The sequence below is a fragment of the Mustela lutreola genome, chromosome 13 (genome assembly GCF_030435805.1).
Source record: "Mustela lutreola isolate mMusLut2 chromosome 13, mMusLut2.pri, whole genome shotgun sequence".
Classification (NCBI taxonomy): Eukaryota; Metazoa; Chordata; class Mammalia; order Carnivora; family Mustelidae; genus Mustela; species Mustela lutreola.
In genome coordinates, this window is record NC_081302.1 from 11833451 (window position 1) to 11853537 (window position 20087).

At 44.6% G+C, this 20087-nt stretch overlaps 1 protein-coding gene across 5 annotated transcripts in view; it reads left to right on the forward strand.

Annotated features, from left to right (window-relative positions):
* The first annotated feature begins 1525 nt into the window (after positions 1–1525).
* DOCK9 (dedicator of cytokinesis 9) overlaps positions 1526–20087 on the forward strand; it is a 276616-nt gene continuing 258054 nt past the window's right edge. For 3 of the 5 annotated variants that reach the window (XM_059144098.1, XM_059144101.1, XM_059144104.1), the window contains exon 1: positions 1527–1975. In XM_059144098.1, the coding sequence (XP_059000081.1) occupies positions 1847–1975 (129 nt within the window). In that variant the 5' untranslated portion in view covers positions 1527–1846. Of the gene's footprint in view, positions 1976–20087 lie in introns of all 5 variants that reach the window. The other 2 variants (XM_059144086.1, XM_059144093.1) reach the window with 1 other exon arrangement.

Here is a 20087-nt window from a genome sequence, read left to right on the forward strand (position 1 = left end):
AGTTATTGTGAATTGTTTTTATTATCATTCATGACTTGTTTCGTGTATCTTCTAGTCTGTCAGGCTCACTCAGAGCCACATCCTGCATTCCAACCTACTAGGAAAAGAATCCAATCCAGCGAGCTTCTATTGAGCGCTAACTGCATGCCTAACCTCCAGTCGTATTATGCGCCAGACCAGCCCCTGAACCGCGATGTTCTGCTTCCTGCATGAGTCTGGGTTTCCCCTACCCCTTTACGATTCCGAGCTAGGCCAGTGTTTGGCTTTTTGGTGGGGTGGCCAGAAATGGACGGCCTCCTTCCCTGCGGGAAAGAAGGCTTCGACGCTTCAGGGATCTTGGGCTGGAGCGGTGGCGGCGACTCCCCTGAACGCCTGCTTCAAGATACCACCGCGCGCGGCGGAATCCGACCTGGCAGGTGAGGAGCTGTCCATCAGCAGAGAGTAGGCGTGGCCTGCACAGATCGGCCAATCAACGGAGCCGCCTATCCCCGCCCCGGGAACCCGCCCAAACCCAGACGACTGAGCATGCGCTCGAGGCCCAGCTCAAATTCCCCCCCCCCCCCACTCTGTACGCCCTCTCCCCGCCCGGGTCAGACTTAGGCTGCTTAGGGTTTCCTCAGAAAAGAGGGGAACAGGGGACAAGGTGGTGGGACCCTGTAGGGATGGGAAAGCGGTAAAGCCTGTGTGAGGAAGTTCCCGAGATGGGTGGCTGTCGCTAGCAGCCGCCAGCTCCTGGGTTGCGTTGGGCTCGCAGGCCGGCGCTTCTGGGTTTCCCGGGCTCCAAGCCTTGCGGTCCCGCCCGGCCGCGGAGGGGCGGCAGGAAGGCATGAGGTGTCGCTTCAGCCTCGCGCAGGTTATTATTTTTCCTCAGTTTATAGGAGAAATAGGCGAGGCTCAGAAGTTTCCATCCCGCCCAAGGTGACGCAGCAGGTCGCCGTTGCGGGCCGGGGTCTGCGTGACTCGCAGCGACTGTCCCGGCCCGCGCCGCCCCTCGCGCGGGGGCGCTCCCGGAGGCTTCCCGCCGTTCGCGCTACGCCCCTGAGGGCTTTTAGGCCGAGAAGCGCCGCTGCGAGAGCGTGTGGCGCTCCCCGCCGCGTCCCGGACAGGGCGCTCCATCCGGCTCCGTGCTCTCCGTGCCGCATCAAGTCCACCTTCCCGAAACCCCAGAGCCCCCGGCGCCCGGGGGCGTGGTGCCACCGAGCCCGCTCCCTGCCGCGGAGCGTGGGGTCCCACTATACAGGCGCCGGTTCCGGGGACTTGGTCCCGCTCCAGCGCCAGACTGTGCGCCCTGTCAGCGGCGTGCGCGGCCTTCACCTCGGGTCTTAGGACTAGCGGCCCGGGAAGCAGAGGGGTTGGGGGGGCGCCCCACCCGTCCGGCAGCCGGCGTCCTGCCACCTCGTCCGGCGCCGAGCAGCGCCTGCGGGGCAGACCTGCCGGGCCCGCCGTCCCGCCGCACCGCCCCTCCTCCTCCTCCTCCTCCCGCCCCGCCCCGCCCCGCGCCGGACACCCCGCCCCGAGGAGGCGGCCCGGCGAGCGGCCGCCGAGGGAGGCCGGTGGCATGGGGGTGCCGCCACCGCCACACTCACGGTCGCCCCTAGCGAGCCCGGGCGCTGCTCTGAGTGCGGGGCACCGCGGACGTCTCCCGGGGCGCCTCGGGGCGTGACACGGTGCGGAGGGCGCGGCTCGGGTTGCGCCGCCAGGACGCGCGGCGAGCGGCAGTGGGAGCGGGCGGGCGGCGGCGCCGGGAGCTGCGGGCGGGCCAGGCCGGGCGCTCAGGGCGCACCTGGCGGCGGCGCGGCCGGGCCGGACCGCGGGAGCTGGCGCAGCGGCGGCGGTGACGGCGAGGATGTCGCAGCCGCCGCTGCTCCCTGCCTCGACCGAGACTCGGAAGTTCACCCGGGCGCTGAGTAAGCCCGGCACGGCGGCCGAGCTGCGGCAGAGCGTGTCGGAGGTGGTGCGTGGCTCGGTGCTTCTGGTGAGTGCGGGACCGCGGACGGTGGGAGGCGGGCGGGCGGCCACCTCCTCCACGCTCCTCTAAGTCGGTCGGGCCCAGGCCGAGCTGCACGACTCTGCTGGGTCTGCAGGATTAAGAGGTGGTGGATGCTGGACGGGAGAGAGGGGAAGATCCTGGAGGGCAGCAACTTCCATATCCCCACCCCGAGTCTGGGGTCCTCTCCCCACTGTTGCCCCTTCCCTCCTGGGAAATTTCCTGGAAGTGAGGGGGTCATCTCCCTAAACTCCGCCCCCCCCCGACCCCCCGCAAGTTTACCTTCCTCTGCTAAATTGGGGTTTTACACTTCCTTGCTCCCATTCCTCCCGCAGTCCCCGGCTCTTCCGGTATATTCTGGAGGGTCTTGGCACCTGTGGCCTGGAGGGCTGCAGGGGAGTGGAGGTGAGGGCTTCTTTTTCTAGTCGGTAACCCGGGTGAGAGGTGGCCCTGCGCACCCTTAGGGTGGGCTGAGCTCCAGAAGGGAAGCGGTTCCGCCCCCTCCCCTTAAACCGGCTTCCTGAGGTTTGGCCTCCTCTTACAAGGGTTAGGGGGCGTGATAGAAACCCTTGGTAATTTCAGCGCTGGTGCAGATTACCAAGAAGTTTGGGGATTTGAAGCAAGTGAAACAAGCAGCCCCAAGAGTAATCTGGTCGTAACAGAACATCTTTAAAGAATGGGTCCCTGGGTGTAGGAAGATGAAGTTTTAAATCGACTTTTCTGTAGCCAGGGCTGGCCCTGCTATATTTGGAAACACAGTACACCCAGATCACTTGGAAGGTGCAGGAGAGGAGCGACTTCTGAGGGCAGCATGTTCTCTGGGGCAGCTGGAAACTTTTAGCTGCTCCTTGCGTTGTTGTTGGCATTTGTTTTCTTGAAAGGGGCTTGTTTGTGGGCGGGAGATTTGTGGTGTTTGTTGGAGTGATGCAAGAAGATGGGCCTTGGAAGTGATTCTCTGTGCTTTGGGGTGCTGTGTGTGGGATATTGTCCTGGTGAGTGCAGGGGCCCTTAACACAGGAGCCAAGGCATCATTCTGGTGGCAGATAGATGCCCTTCCTGAGCAGACACAGGATGACATGAATGATGTTCGTGGATATTGGAGATGAGGCTTTGCTGGTTTCCATATCCAGCTTGCTTAGTTTGATTTTTCTCTCAATTGATAGCTCTGCCAAGTCACCCCAGATTCCTCAAACTCCAGTCAGTCTGCCAGTAATAAACAGGGATTTTATTTTTTCTTTTCTATTGAACTTGATCAGTTGATGGAAAGAGTAGAGCAGAGTTGGGAATAGACCAGAACCCGGCTTCTCCTCCAAAACCCAAACTGACTTCTCTTCCTTTGGCCCAAGGAGGACTCTCTGCATCTTCTTGACTTTTGCCATTGGGTGTATGTTAAGGATAAGGCCTGCAACATCTGTGATGTTTTTTCTTTTGTTACCTGAAATTCGGTTCTTTTCACCCTGGGGGCTAATGTCCTCATTAGGGATTTGAGGCAAAAGAAGAGTAAGTAAGACATGACTATACCATGATTTCCAAAGTTCTGGCAGGCCTGACCTGAAGAGGAGGTACTGGTTTAATAACCATTAGGCTGAGCACGGAAGTTCCAAAATATGCACACACTGCAACAGCTGTAGACATGCAGCATTCCTTGAGTACCTGCCCTTCCTACTGGAGGCGGCCTACTGATAGTGACCTGGTAATGTCTATTCCCGTGTATGACACACTTCTGTGTTACCTTATGACACTTTAATAGCACATCTGTTTTCCTTAGGCACCTTCCCCATGAACAGTCAGATGCCTGGCTGGTGTCTCAGCTCTTAGTGTTGTCTGTCAGTGGTCACTTCTCTGATGAAACAAAACAAACAAAAAAAAAATTGTAGGAGAGCTGGTGTCATCCCTGGGGCATTTGAGGGGCTCCCTGGCAGAGTGGGATGTGTGTGGCAATGGTTCTGCATTGCAGAAGGAGGAATTTGAGATAGCATACAGATGCTAAAAATTACCCCTAAGACAGGTACTCTGCCACCACCTGCTTCTTCTTGCTGCTCCCCAGTGTCTGTTAGGAAACCACAGCAGGTGCACCTGCCACAGAAGTTCTGGTTTGGCTTTAATCTAGGAGGATATAAGGAGGTCCCCCTGATCCTTGTGGGAGGCCGAACAGCAACCAAGCCAGGGGTTGGAATCCCATGGTCTGTTCATCCATGTTTGGATGGAAGTATTGCTCTGCTCTGTCTTTGATGACTTGGGTCAATGCTAATACAATGCCTACGTTATAGTAAAAACTCAATAAATATTCTTAACTAGCTGACAATAAAGCAATTTTGCAGGTGGGCTAAAATTAAAAATGAATAGGGTATGAATTTAACTGGCTCTTGACATGCTTCTAGCTTTGGTGAGTGGCTGGTAGTGAGACCAGAAACAACAAAATTAAATAATTCAGTGGGTAATAAAGGGTGCCACTTAAACTTTAAAAGTGAGATGTGCTCATAAATATTTTATTGTTTGATAGCTTCATTTTTCATAGGCTCAGGTTTGTGGGACTTTAAAAATGATTTTGTACTAATTTGAAGAGCTCGAAAGTAAACATACAAAAAAAAATGGAGAGAATAGTATAATGAACCCTTATAATCCATCACACAGATTCAGTAATTATCGAGATTTTACCCAACTTTGTTTTAAGTGTCGTGTGTGTGTGTGTATGTGTGTGTGTGTGTGTTTGTATACGTGTGACATTGGGAATTCCAGGCCTTTTGTTCTTTTACCCCATATACCTAGTATGTGTTGTTAAAAATAGGGATATTTTGTACAGAAATACAATGCCATTATGATAAAATTAATAAATAATCTATTGATATACTCTTCAGGTTTCCCAGATTGCTTAAAAAAATATTTAATAGGTAGTTTGTTCTAATCAGAATTTAAACAAGGTTTGCCGACCCTTTTGAATGTGGTTCGCACTTTGGCGAGGCGTAGAATTATTTGTAATAGAGAGGACACTCTCTGGGGTCAGGGGTCCTGGGTTTTAATCCTAGAGGATTAGTAGTTTAGACCATGGGCCCTGGAGTCCCATGGGCAGTCTTAGGCACATAACTTATCCTTGCTGTGCCTCAGTTTCCTCATCTGTGGAGTGGAAATAATTCTGTACTTATTTTTTTTAGGGTTAGTTGGGAAGATTAAATGAGTTCTATAGATAAAGCTCTTTGACAGTGCCTGGCACATATTCTGCCAGCTACTTAAGTTATGCTGGGCTGCCGCTTAACTTCTCTGAACTTCAAAGTTCTATAGATTTTAAAGATTTATTTCTTTATTTTAGAGAGTGTGTGAGCAGGGGGAGGGCAGAGGGAAAGAGAGAGAGAGAGAGAGAGAGGCAGATTTCCCACTGAGCATGGAGGAGCCTAACATGGATCTTGATCTCACAACCCTGAGATCATGACCTGAGCCAAAATCAAGAGTCAGATGCTTAACCCACTGAGCCACTCTGGTGCCCCAGGCTCTATTATATTAAATGAGGGGCTATACTAGATTGTTCCTAGAGTCCCTTTCCTTATCAGCATGCTTGAATTCTAGGATGCTTTTATGAGAAGGTAAAGGTACTGCTACTAATGTTCTTGACTGTAGGAAAAGTAATTTATGATTTTTTTTTTAGATTTTATTTATTTATTTGACAGAGAGAGATCACAAGACAGAGAGGCAAGCAGAGAGAGAGGGGGGAAGCAGGCTCCCCACTGAGCAGAGAGCCTGATGCGGAGCTTGATCCCAGGACCCTGAGATCATGACCCGAGCCGAAGGCAGAGACTTAACCCACTGAGCTACCCAGGTGCCCCAGTAATTTATGATTTTGGGTAATGAAAGAAGTATCCCCACAATTCCAGAATTAGCTTTCCATGATTTAGAATAGTCAGGAGGGCAGCACATTCAAAATAATATGCAAGCTCAGAAGAAAAACTTCCCTGAACAGGGTTGAATTGTGATTGCTTTTGGAGCTCCCAAAGCATTTTACCTTGGGTCTTTCAGATTCATTAAAGATAGCATCATAATGGCCTAGATCTAACAGTATGTCACCCAAGGCCTAAAAATATCCTTTCTCTAAAAAATTTGTGTGAATATTATAACACAGGCCTTTGCATGGGTTTACCAGCCATATGCACTTGGATGTTGATGCCTAAGTCACCTGGCTTCCGACTTCCTTGCTCATCTTAGTATGCTCAGCTTCTAACTCTCCTTCCATGCTCCTTGGAGATCCAGTGGTGTGAAATGAAATGAAACCAAGTTGGGTCACTCAGTTTCCTTTTGTGTTACTGGAGGGGAAGGGACAGAAGGTGTGGGATGATATTCTCCTGGACTACGTGCTTGGGGCCTTCGTCACCCTCCTAGGTCAGTCGGTTCAAGGTTCCAGAGAGATAATGTGAGACCTAAGTGGTGGTAGTCTTTGAAATCCTTAGGAAGGTAGAATCTCATTTTGTCTGTAATTTTAAATCAGATATGTTAGTAAATTGACAACTGAACTGGCCTGAGCATCACCTCACTGTCTTTCTCCACCCTCTGGTCGAGTCCGAGCAAAACAGAAATGTCCCAAAACACAGGAAGCTGGGTGGAGGCCCATCTCCAAGTAGATAATCAACAACAGGTTCTGTTTCTTTGGTTTCTGGTCGATTTGAATATTAGGAGATGGGAGGGCATTAGTAATGTCTTGAATTTGAAAAGGGAGGGAAGGAATTGTGAAATCCTGTGGATTGAGGGCCTTCTCTGTGCTAGGACTCTTTGCTGGGTGCTGAGGATGAGGAAAGTCCTCGCCTTGAGGGTTTATGATCTAAACAGGTGGACAGGTCGGTAGTTTACAAAAAAGTTGGTCACAGTATAAGGAGCACATTTAAAGGGTCAAATGGCTGGCCCCACGATAGAGGAAGAGGAGATGACAGAGAACTAGTGTCCATGGGAAAGTGTTCAGAAAAACTGAATTGGACCTGAAAGATGTGGAGATAAGGGGTACTTTTTTGTTCCAGAAAAGTATAAGAGGTTGAACTAAAGCTTAGAATGCCCGGGTAAGCCAAGAAGGAACAGAGCAGCTTGGGCAAAGAGGGATAAGTTGTAGGAGGAAGGGAAAGAAATTTTGAGAGGTACATTTCCTAATTTGGGGAACAGTTTCAGTGAGTGGCTGAGAGGACACCACAAAATAATTCTTTTTCTTTTCTTAAAAAATTTTTTTTGACAGAGGGAGAGAAAGAGGGAGGAGGGACAGAGGGAGAGAATCTTAAGAAGGCTCCACACTTAGTGTAGAGCCTGACACAGGGTTTAGTCCCATGACCTTGAGATCATGACCCGAGCCAAATTCGAGAGTCAGATGCTTAACCGACTGAGCCACCCAGGCGCCCCTTCCTTGTCTCTTTGAGACCTATTTTAGGAAAGAGGTTCATAGCAGTCTGTGAATATATACTTCTTAGAGACATCTTCTCCTAAGTGTAATCTTGGGGGTAAATAATGTAATGAGTTTGTGTCATGCAGGCCCAGTGACAGGGAGAGAAAGGTCTCTGGCATGAAAAGAAAACCCCGAAATAGGCCTCAGTGTGTAAACATTTAGGGTATCATGGGAGGAGTAGTCAAACATGGTGGGTGCACACCATTCAGGAAATGCTGCTGCAAAAAACCAGTGTTTATGCTAAAACCCAGCTTTTATACTAAAATAAATTACAACTAAATATAAGAGTTACATGTGAAATAAATAAAAGAAGCGGGGATGAATAATCATGTAAGGGTGGAGTGGGATTTTTAAAGTGTTAAAGTAAAGGGAGAAACCAGTTTGGTCTGGGGCTTAGGAAGCAAGCTGTGGCTTTGCCACTGGTGAGCTGAGGCCTCCAAGCAGGTTACTACACTGAATCCTCAGTTTGCTCTTCTGAGAGTTGGGATTATTAAACATTATTACCTTAGAGTTTTTAAAATAAAGATTAAATAAGGTCACGTATTTAAGTCACTTAGTAGTTTTTAGCAAATTTCAGGTATTGATTATGTTAATAAAGGAAAAGATTGAAAGATTGGTTATCTTGACTCAGTATATCTGGATCCAGGATTCATTGAGCACTTACTGTATCCTAGGACCTGTGTTAGGGCTTCATGCATGGGACGGTAAGTCACCACAAGGTGACACAGCTGTAAATGGAGGGTCTCTGTCTAGGACCACATGTTCCTCACTGTTCTGCTGATTGCCTTCCCATGTAAACCCTCAAACCTCTGTTCTATGTGTAACAAGTAGTACCATAAATTTGAAAGTCAATAAACTTAGAAACACTATGCACTCTATTTGTCTGTATCCATATCTCAGTCACAATATTTTAAAAAAATCTATTGAGAGTTCTTACAAATCAATTACAAAAAGAAAAACACTCCTGTAAAATAATGGGAAAGGACATTAATAGGCAATTTCTCAAAGAAGGGAGTATAATTAGCCTATAGACAGCAGACCAGAATGTTCAACCTTGCTAAAAAGTAGAGAAACATTAATTAAAACAAGATGCCATCTTTGCCTGGTAAATTTGCAAAGGTAGAAAAGGTCTTTGCAAGGATGGGTGAACTGGGCACTCCTGTTTGCAGGATTGCCCACGTCCACAACTCCAGGGACTCCATTTGCATGGCATTTCATGAGAATTGTGTCTCCTGGATTTTATGACATGATGAATGCTATAATCTTTTTGCAGTTGGGCTACATATTAGAAACTTTAACATATTCTCATTCTTTGGTCCAGTGCTTGTAACTGTGGGAATTTCTCCTGAGGATTAATCTGAAATGTGCATTAAGTTCAGTTTCTGAAGTCAAACTGCCGACCGTTCAGGGCAGAAAATGTAAAATACTGCACCAACTGCAAAGTATCTAAAGGTCTTGACAGTAGTCTAAATAAATTGTGGAATGTGGAGTATTTATGATGCCATTATGTTTTGTTTTCGAAGAGTAATGATGAGAAAATTCTTCCATTGCTTTGCTGGAAGGCAGGGAGCTCGTGGTTAAGTTCAGGGGCCTGGGCCTGGCTGTTTGGGTTCTGGTACCTCTTTGCTAGTAACCGCTGTGTGACCTTGGATTGTGCTTTTGCAGCCTGACTTCTGTCCTTGGTCAGGGGTGTTCTGTCCGTCCTCACCCCGTCAACTTGCTGGTCTACAGCGTTTCGGGCCATTCCGCCGCCATCTTCCTTTTCTCTGCTTCTCCTCCATGCCCTAGTCCTCTGTCCCTTTGCTGCTCTCACCACCCAGGGGCATTCCTGCAGGGTCCCTTCTCCACCACTGGCTCGTGGAATTTAATCTCCCCCCTTCACCAAAAGGGAGTGCCACACATTCTCTCTGATTTCTGAATCTTGACCTCAGTTTCCCTAGCTTAGACTTGCTTGTCCACTAACTTGCCTCACATGTGCACTTGGCTGTCCTGTGAGTCCCTTATGTTCAACATCTATGAAACTTAAATTGCCACTTTTCATCCCAAACCAGCCATCCTTTTTGTGTTCTTTTCTTTACCAATAGACATCACTGTCATGGCCACTGACTTTGAAATCGTTCGTTCCTCCTTCCTCTCTTGGTTTTCTTTTGCCTTTCTCATTCCATCATCACTGCATCCCCTATGTTCTGTTTTTGCTTCAGTCATTGTGGGCTGATGACTCCCAGAACCTCCGAGGCTCAGAGGTTCCCAGCGCTACCTCTCTGTCAAGGATGGCTGGGACATGTTATTTCATATCCTAGCACCTGGGTTGATGGGACAGCCATCATCTTAATTGGGGTGTGCCCTTGTGGAGGCCAACAGTGTGGAGACTTAGGCTTCCACACAGTCACTTTTGCTTCCGTTCCATTGACAAAAAGCACACCTAGCTCCAAGGGCAGGGAAGTATAGGTTTATCTGTGTGTCTGCAAGGGAGCTAAAATCTTTGGTGAGCCTCTGGCCGCACTCCTGACTACAAACTTCTTATCCCTTTCCCTCCGTGTCCTGTCCTGATCAGTCCCTCCTGTCTTCGTCTCTTTGCAGCCTTTCTTTAATAGAATCAAAGCCTATCCTTAAGGCTTTAATTCTGAAAACTTAACCCACCATTGCTTCCCACTGCCCTTGTAATAGGAACTTCTTCCCTTGGCCTGTAAAGGACTCTCCTTGTTACACACTTCTCGGCTGTTGCTCCCTGGCCTGGCTTTAACGGTTTCTGGATGCCGGGCTGTCTCCTACCCCAGGACCTTGGCAGAAGCTCTTACCTCTGCCTGGGATAATAATCACCTCTTGCCTCCTTCCTCATCTGCCAGGCCACTCCCCTAGGTCTTTGGAACTGTATTTACATGCCCTTGCCTCACAGAGGCCTTACCTATCCACCCAAACTGAAACAGGCCCTGCCTGTTCTCTTCCTCTGTTATGCTTAGCACAATTTATATCTTTATTTGTGTGCACCTTTGTTTAATGCCTGTTTCCCTCACTGAACTGTTTGTTCACTGCCGTTTCTCCAGTGCCTGGCATGTAGCGGGGTCTGGCGAACAGTTTATGGGTGAATGAGTGACTACTGAAGACGGCATCTTACAGTTCTGGTTGTTCATCCTTTTTTGATTCCCCATTGCCCTGAATTTCTCTCCCCTGTACCTGGTTCTATTTACTTCATTCTAGTCCAGCTACCTCTCTCTGATTAGATTTCCTAACCCTCAATTCCATTTTGTCATTAATTTCTCATTGCCACCTCGTAATTTGTTGATATTCCCGCAGGGAAGAATCTATCACCTTGGGGCTGGCCGTGTGTTTGTTTTAGTTTAGAAAAAGCTGCTCAGGTTGTCAGTAAATCTGTATGATCTTTGCATAGTTTTTGAAGGCAGCCACGCATTTTGGTGCAAGTAAGATTCATTTCCTTTTTTAGGACCCTTTGTTTTTATCAACTCTCTGGAGCTTCAGTGTGTAAAATAATACACTGGTCTAGTTCTTGTGTTAGGTATTTGGTAACTAACTCATCTGAAAACAAAATGAAATAAAACAAAAATACAAACACCATTCAGTTCAATTGTGAGTTTTGCAAACCATCAAGAAGTATGTGGATGGTGAAATTGTTTCTTTTTCTTTTTCTTTTTTTTTGAAGTTGTTCCTATTATACATCTCTTGTCACTTTTTTTTTTCCTTCTAGGATTCCCGGAGTCCTTATCAGTGAATAGATTGCAAGGAGACTTATTATCTGATCAGAACTCTGTAATGCCAAATGGTGTGTTTGAATCTCCCTGCCCCCTTTTCTGAATTTGGCAGGGATAAATACAATTAAGATAGTACTTGGGTGTGTCTACTTCAGGAGGCCGGCTGGGTTCCCTGCTTCTGTTGGAGACTTGTCCGTTTATTTATTATAGGTTAACATTTATTGGATGTTAACTGGATTTGCTGAGTAAATCTAGGAGCAGATATAAAGAGGTCTCCACTGACCTCTTTATTCTCAAGTTTATTCCGAAACTTTTCTGTTCTTAGTTTGAGATTCACATGCTCTATTTTCATACATTTTGTCTTTTTTTTTTTTTTTTTTTTTTTTTTTTTTTAAGATTTATTTGAGGGAGAGAGAAAGAAAAAAAGGAAGTGGGGAGGAGGGCCAGAGGGAGAGAATCTCCAGCAATCTCCCTGCTGAGCACGGAGCCCTATGCAGGGCCCCATCTGAGGACCCCAAGATCGTGACCCGAGCTGAAGCCGAGTCAGACACTTAACTGACTGTTGCTACCCTGTCGCCCCTCCATACATTTTGTCTTGACAGAAAATACATGTTCTATTGTGTGGCTATTGTAATGTTCTATGGAAAGATATTTACTGTGTTAAGTTAAAAAAGCGATTATAAACAGTATATACAGAATTACTCACTTTTTGAAAAAAGTATAAGCAATATTTTGTTCATGAAAAAGTTTTATGATCTTACAGATGCTATAATGAATCCTTCTTTCTTGTTTCAGAAATATGTTAAATATCAAATCTTTAGTTCCAGAATTCTAGAACATAGAAAAGATGGTGGTATAACCAAGTTTCTGGTGGTAGGGGGATTTTTCTTTCTAGGGATGGCATTGGGATGTAATGGATACGAACTTGGGTTCTGGACGTTTTTTGGTCTGGAACTCTGCTGAGAAGTTTTCACCCCGAGAATGGACATTATAATAGCACTTATCTTGTAGATCTCTGTGATGATTAAGTGAGCACATGCATATAAAGCACTTTGAATAGGGCTTGGCACGTCGTAAAAACCCAGTAAGTACAAGCTTTTGTTATTTGTGAGAGCAATCTAAAAGAATATCAAATAGCTCTTAAAAAAGTGCCAATGAGGGAGAATTTGTAATATGAAAAAATTACAGTTGGGTGGAAAGTAAAATATGGAAATGTGTATGATCATAACTGTAGAAGAAATAGCCTGTAAGAAACATGTTGGAAGGAAATAGATGAAAAGCTAGGCGTGTATGATTTGTTCTTTATATATTCTATTTCCTAACTGTTGTACTTTTGTAAGTGGATGGTAATAATCAAGAAAAAGGAAAACAGTGAATAGGAAGAAAATTTTGGTGCTGCAAAGAAGACATTCAAATGAGGACTCTGAAAATTATGCCTGTGTATCTTAGTGCTTCTGCAAGCGTACGTCTTGATGTAAAATGTGCTCCTGGTGAGGTGTACATGTGCATCTTGGTAGCAAGAATATTGTTGATGTGAGATCCCTGCATTAAATGCTTATAGAAGAGGGAGGAGGCCCATGTGAAATAGTGAAACTTGCATTTGACAGCTTTATAAAATTCTCTCAAAAAACTGCCTTGCTTGAGCCTTTGGAAAATCCAGTCAGACAGGAATATATTTTTATTTGTTTTTTTCTGATGAGGAAACTGAAGACCGGAAAATCAAATGACTCACTCAGGGTCATCTGGCTAATATTTAGCAGTTTTTCCTGAAAGGATGGCAGGAATTGTCTAAATGGTGTAATTTTAAAATTTTGAGTTTCTTGGCAACTTTTTAAAAAAATTAAATTTAAGGTTTTTTTTTTTTTAAGTACTCTCTGTGTCCAACATGGGTCTTGAACTCATGACGCCAGGATGATGCGTGGCATGTTAACACTGACTGAGCTAGCCAGGTACCCAGAGTTTCTCGGAAACTTTTAATTTGTTAACTTGAATGATTAACTTCTCCTTTATGGAAAGTACCATAAATTCTCTGGGTTGATAGAAGTTTGTGATATGGAAATGAAATCATACTGTTTTGGAGGTGAAAGTTATCCTGAGAGGTTATCTGGTAGCAGCTTCCTAATTTTATAGATGAAGAAGATTAAGATCTACATGGTTAAGCTATTTGTATGTTGTCATACAGCTCATTAGTATTATAGACAAGAAAAAAATTGAGTTTACTGACTCCTGGTCCAATGTACTTTCCACTGACCACAGGAAATAATTGAGTTTATTCTGTTTACACTTACATTTCAATGAGTATCTTCACAGACCATGGTAATCAGATAATATCAGAATATGATACATCCATTTGCACCATGGATCTCCTGCTTGTGTATTTCATTAGTCCCAGGCCAGTTGGTAGGAACTGACATTCTTTTTTCTACAAGTCAAGAATGGAGTTCTACATTTCTATTTAAGGAGTTAGGAGAAAAGAGAGAAGGAATTAAAAAACAAGAATTACAAGATTAATCTAAAAAAGATCTCAGTAGAAACTTATTGAGGAATTAAGAATTAACGTAGTAAAATAATGTTATTTAAGGGATGGAAAAAATCATGAAAATCATGATTTTATGTGTATTTTGGTTAAAATAATCATGTGGCTTGAGAAAAACCTTTCCTGGGCCTATTAACCTAAAATTCTTTACTGTAGAATAAGCTCTGTTAATCTAGGTCATTTTACCTTCCAGGCTGCGTTGCCTTAGCTAAAATAAATATTAAGCTATAAATGGCAGTTTGGTTCAAATTGTATTATTACAGAAAAGGTGCGTTTCTAAAATTGTTTAGTGAATTTATTTATTCTGTCATTCTAATATATTGTTGTTTTATTAAGTAGAAAGCAGAGTTCCTGTGGTGATAGCAGGGATGCCATAATATTTATAGTATATTAGACTCATTTATAAACTATTACACTGGATAGAATTTGCAGGATATTTAATCTTTTAGGTTAACTTTTTTTTCTTCTTATAATATGTTCATTTAGCCATTTTAATTTTCTTTATTCTTTCAAGAAAAACTTCTGAATGTTATTTTTTGTCTGAGAAGATCAGTTAAAACTACTGTTATATGATTTTTTTTTTTCTTAAACTGAAGGATGTGCGTGCTGTACTGACTTCTTTGGAGGTGATTTTGTGAAAAACCAATAGATGTATCAAGTATTTAAAGAAACATAAAACTGAAAAGCACTTCAAACCGATTGGGGCAAAGATTAGTGACACAGTATTAGTTACTACATCAGGCCGATTTTAGTAAACACATTGGTGTTGAGATTTCCATAACGTGTAAGAGGTAGTGTGAGAGAAGAGGGATGACCAGTAGGAGCAGATGTTGGTTTCGGGAACTGGGGACAGTCTTATTTTATAAATCACATATCATGGTCTGGAGTTTCCAAGCTGGAGAGGAGGAATGAAGATTATGCGCTCTGGATACCCCCCAAGTTGGGTGGTGAGGAAGGCTCCTTTGGTAGATTTATGGGGCGCTCCCTCTGAGGAAGGGAATTTCAGAATAGCCTCTAGAATTTGAGAGAATCACAGATGTCTTTTTCCATAGCTTCAGTTGTTAGAAATTGTCGAAAAGAAGCTTGGCTTCTGTTATTACAATACGGAATTTTGGGGCCTTGGAGAGCTTCTACTTGGAAGGAATCTCCAAGCCAGCCTTACTCCATAACTTCCCAGTGTGTTCCAGCGAGCATTATACTTCCTGTCTGGGGAACTAAGTCCTCTCCCTGTGACACTTACTCCTTTGTGGCCTGGCCTAGGGCCTGCCTTGTGTCTGTCACCTGTACAGCAGGGGAAGCACTAACGGGCCCACAGTGGATTTAAGCTGATGGTTTCTGATCAAATCCTTAGGTTTGGAGCCTGGCCTGGTGCAGCCATGGAGCTCATTTCCATCAGCAGCGACCTTTGAGAGGGGAGGGGCAGGGCCTGATGGAGCCCAGTCTTTTTTGCGCCAGGCTTCCCTCTGATCTTCCACATTATCAGGCTAGGAGATCTTCCCTAAAACCTCCTGAGAATTCACTGTCCTCTTGTTTATCTTTTACTCAGGATTTTAGCAGATCTTAAGGCATTTTTTGAGTTCGTAATGATGACATTAGCAGACAAAAATGCAGTGTTAAACTACACATTTTTAAAGCTTACGCTTCTGTTCAGTAGGTCCCCAGTTATTATCGGTTCATTGATTCAGTAGATGCTAAAGGATAAACCTTTGATTAAAACACAGACTTCGGGACGCCTGGGGGGCTCAGTTGGTTAAGTGTCTGCCTTCAGCTCAGGTCATGATCCCAGGGTCCTGGGATGGAGTCCCACATCAGGCTTTCCGCTCAGCAGGGGTCTGCTTCTTTCTCTCTCCCTCTGCCTCTCCCCCTGCTTGAGCTCTCTCTCTCTCTCTGACAGAGATAAATAAAACCTTACCAAAAAAAAGAAAAGACATAGACTTTGTCTTCAAGGAGGGTATAATCTAAAGGGAAAGAGGACTGCAGATGAGGCCCAGGCAGCTTTTTTTGGTGTTCCCTTTTGGGAGTCCCTTGGCTGTTTGGCACCCTGAAAGGAAAGAAGTTTGTGATCAGTGCAGATCAAGTTTATGGGAAGGTGCTGAAACTGAAGTCAGCTTTGTGGGAAATAGAAACATACCCCGGACTTCCACATCTAATACAGTGCTTTCATGAGACCCAGGAAACTTGAAGCTTGTTGTACATGTGCATGGCAGGCGTGGGGACAGAATGTTTCACTCATGAAGCTGTTGAGTAGGAATGGAGGAAACTCATATCAATGACAGAGAATTGTGGGTCAGGGCTCAGAGGAATAGGCTACAGAGGTGGGAGAGAAGGCCTTTTGTTTTTATGGTGATGTAGCTGTTAACATTTTGCACAGTCCTAAATGTAAGATTTTTAGCTATATACATGTGATTTACTTTGAAACCATCTAGGGAAAACAGGGCATTTAAGAGACTCATTTTTTTTGGCATCTAGAATGGGTCTTCTAGGTGCAAAGACCCCAGATATGCAGGGATTTGGGTCTTGTTTATGTTCTTATCTAACAAGTAATGTGAGATTTAATAACACTATCCTATTAGCCTTTCAAACTCACATTAAATAATAGGATAGTATATTATTGTAGTTTGTTTTCAGCTATGTAGTTGAGGGTGCAGGAACTATAAAACCCCTTCTTTCTTCAGAACTGAAAATGAAACCAATTTTTGTGGAGCTCCAGATTAAAAATAATCTGAATTGATTGTGGGAAGCGTGCATGAAAAGAAAATTCAGTTTTTTATGCAAAATCATCAGGGACTTTAAGCTCCATGGAACACAGATTTGCATGGCACTGTTACCTGGGTTTTTACTGATTGTAAAAGGTACTGAATGCTTAAGAGGGGGTGGTTTCCGGAAGCAAGGTGACATCCTGCTGATTGCAGTTAGTCTAATGATAGCATAACTGATATGGCACTAGTCCCTGTTTCAAGTGCAAAGAAGTATCTGTTCATAAAATATTAAAATTAGTTCTTACATTAAGGTGCATGCCTTGGTTTAGGCTTGATTTTTGTTTCACTTTATCTTAATTGATTTTTTTGCTTCCTGCTATTAAGGACGTGTGCGGATCATGTTAATAATCCCCAGGAAAAGAAATGAGCAAGTATTTGATTGGCAGATAAATATGCATGCACATGTATATTATAGATGCTTCCACATCTGTATTTCCACGTGTATCTGAATAGATTTTTAATTTCACACATGCACCAAATTAGTTGAAATCGTTTGTTGAGTCCCCATATGTGCCGAACACTGTGCTAAGTGCACTGGGAAACCGGGATGAGTAAATCAGGTTGTATCCTATGGTGTTGACAGCCTGATAGGGGAGAAAAGATTGCAAATTTATGCACATTGAAATAGAAGATTGTATCACTGGAAAGTCATAAGTAAAGCCTTAAAGAGTTCTCAGGAGTTAGAGTACTTACAGTCCAGGGTATCAGAAAAAGCATAATGAAGGAGATGGCATTTTGAGCTGAAGTAGACTTGAATTATTGTAGTTAGAGGGGTCTGTATGAGTGAAGGCCCCTGGAGAGGAAATTGTGGGGTGTACCTGGGGAACAGTGAATAGTTAAAACTGGTGAAGTGTAGAGAGTTAGGGGTACGCAGATTTGGGTCATGTGGGATGGTTGGGGATGATGGGCGAGGGCCAGGTTGTGGAGTGTTGACTTTTTTCAGAGCTAGAAGATGCCAAGATTAGAGTTCTGCTCCAGAAATATTGGAACTGTGGTTGGAGCCTTGTGGGGCTGGGACATGGATGGGTGCAGAGAACTGGGGGCTTCGATACAACGTAGGAGACTTCTGCCATAATTTAGACAAGAAGTAATGAGGAGGGCATAAAATAAAGAGGTGATATGTAAAAAGTATTTTAGGATAAAGTGGATGGATATTTGAACTTATTTATTTAGTAAATATTTACCAGTAATCTTTTGCACCACACCACAGTGAGCTTCCTCTTCCCTGGCTTGGTGAGATTGTGAAGCTGAAGGTATTAACTATAGCCTTAGGTTTCAGCCCTTAGGAGACCAAGAAGGTGTTGATGCAGAAATCTGAGAACACACCCCTGTTTCACAGGCCTTGAGGGGAGCGTGAATTTATCTGGTCTCCTGCTTTCAGATAAACCATTGCAGACAGATGAGAATCTCCTCTCCCATTATAAACCACCACCAGAGAAAAGGATTAGCAGTGAGCTGTTAGTGGCCTTCATTTTTTAGAGAGTGTTTAGGAGAGAGCAGACAGCTTTAAAAAACATCTATCTACCTAGTCTTCTTTAAAAGACTCAGTCATGATCAGTGCGTGCTAACCGTGAGGCCCCGGCCAGCTGTCTTCTCTGCCACTGTCTGTAAGGCTGACATTCAGACTTTGTATCAGTTTTCTGGAATGACCTTCCCTCTCTCCGTTTTAAGGGAAAAATTAAAGAAGCCTTTAAAAATGGTAGATTCATAATTACTTTGAGTCAAAATAGGTAGTTAATTTTATTAACTTTCTGTGCACATTTCTATAGTTGTTTTAGATCAGAGAAAATAAACATGACTCTTTTGTAAAACAGGACGCCAGTTCAGTTTTGGATGTGAGTTTCTCTAGCATTTCCAAATACAAAGTCACTGCATGGATTGATAAATTATAGATGGAAAAGAGTTCTCAGTTTTCCTCTTCTTGGATTTCTTTACTTCCTATGACCCTAGGTCTCTCTTCTTTGAAATTCCATCTTCCTTTGATATCCAAATACTGTTATTGTTACCTGGTTATTAATCATATGGTGATTGGCAATAATAACAACTGTTTTTTTTTCTCTCTTTTACCGTTTTCCCATTCAGCTTCCCCTTGCAGTCATCCCCTAGGAGAATGAGTAGCTGATGTTTTCTTCTGTCCACTTTCACAGAGTTTATCTGCTGTATTTCAGTGACTCATTCCCATGTCTTTATTTCTAGCCTTGACCAAGAGATTTGTGAGGGTCAAGAGGAAGCCCGTTGGTGAAGGGATATGATAAAAGAAAAAGGAGCAGGGTAAATGAGTATTCCCCCTCCCCCCCATGGAAGAAGATCTTCAGGTCTCAGTGGGAGGCTTCAGAATAGAGAAGCTTAGGAGGAAGGAAAGATGTGAAGGTGTTGGACCTCGGTTTCTTATTGTAAGGCGGTGTGACTTGATGTGAGATCCATGGACAGGGGTTTGTTTGTGAGCTGTTTATAACTGACCTATAAGGAGATACATACAGAAAATGAAAGTAAGAGTTTAGAAACCTTTAACAATTTGATAGGCTGACTTTAAGTCTGTTCAATCTAATAAAAATTTGGCATTTATATTTTCATGTCTTTGTTTTTTTATTTCATTTAACAGTTGTTTTTATAATTTTGTATTTTACAGAAGTACTAGTCCCAAATGGGTTGGGGGGAGAAAGCGAACATTCACCACAAGTAGTTTGAGAAGGTCTGTTGTAGGTTTGTGGCGATGGGAGTTGGGGATGTTTTATTCGAAGTGCTTGGTTTGGGCAACGGGAACGAGGAGTGCATGGGCTGGGAGCAGATGGGAGCTCATCTAGCACCTGAAGAAAATGGGTCTTGTGACTTTGGGGAGTTGTGAGGTAGAGGGTGGTGTTTGGGCATAGATGCCCATACTCTAGTAAGGCCCAGCCCCAGCGTTTGGTAGGAATGTACATGTTGCCCTGCTGGCTGGGCCTTTTAGGCTGGGCAGGGGTTTCCTGCAGCATGAGTAGGGGCTGTTGGACCATCACCAGTAGTGTCGTCTTTGGCTCCTAGGACACAATTAGGGCGATGTCATCTTTGGTGTGCTCTAAGCTTGATTTTTACCCTTTGCTCTGTTCTCTCCTACCTTGACTTTGCCTAGATAGACATACCACACAAGCCTTAATGTTGATTCTTCTCTGATGTTGCTGAGCCTTTAAAATTCTTCTAACGTGAAGAATAATTCCTTCTGTTGGTAGTTTTCTCTGGACCCGTTGTGTCCTGAACCACATACCTTTCCATAGGCCTTTCTTTGCCTAGTGTGGTGGCTTATCTGACAGTGGCAGTGTTTTCTCTTTCTGTGAAAGGTGGTGTCATGGTGGATGCCCAGAACATACTAACACCAGCAAAGCAGATTTTGGGGATCCTGGGCTGGCAACTTTATAATTCTTCCTATCTTTTCCGTCTGCTGGAAGGGACAGGATATTAAACCACTGAACTGGCGTGGTCCTCGGCTGCTTGCCAATGGAATATTTGGGGAAAGAATGGACCAGCTTTTGTTTCTCTTGCATTCTGTGTAGCCTTAGGGTGGATTCTGAGGGGATGTCGTCCCCCCCCCCCCCCCCCCCCCCGCAGAACTAACTCATTTGGTATTGAGAAAGCAGGAAAGCGAGTTTTCCTGTTACTAGCAGTGAACAAAAAGCAAGCAGCGGATGGAGATATCCTGTCGGAGAAGGCTTGG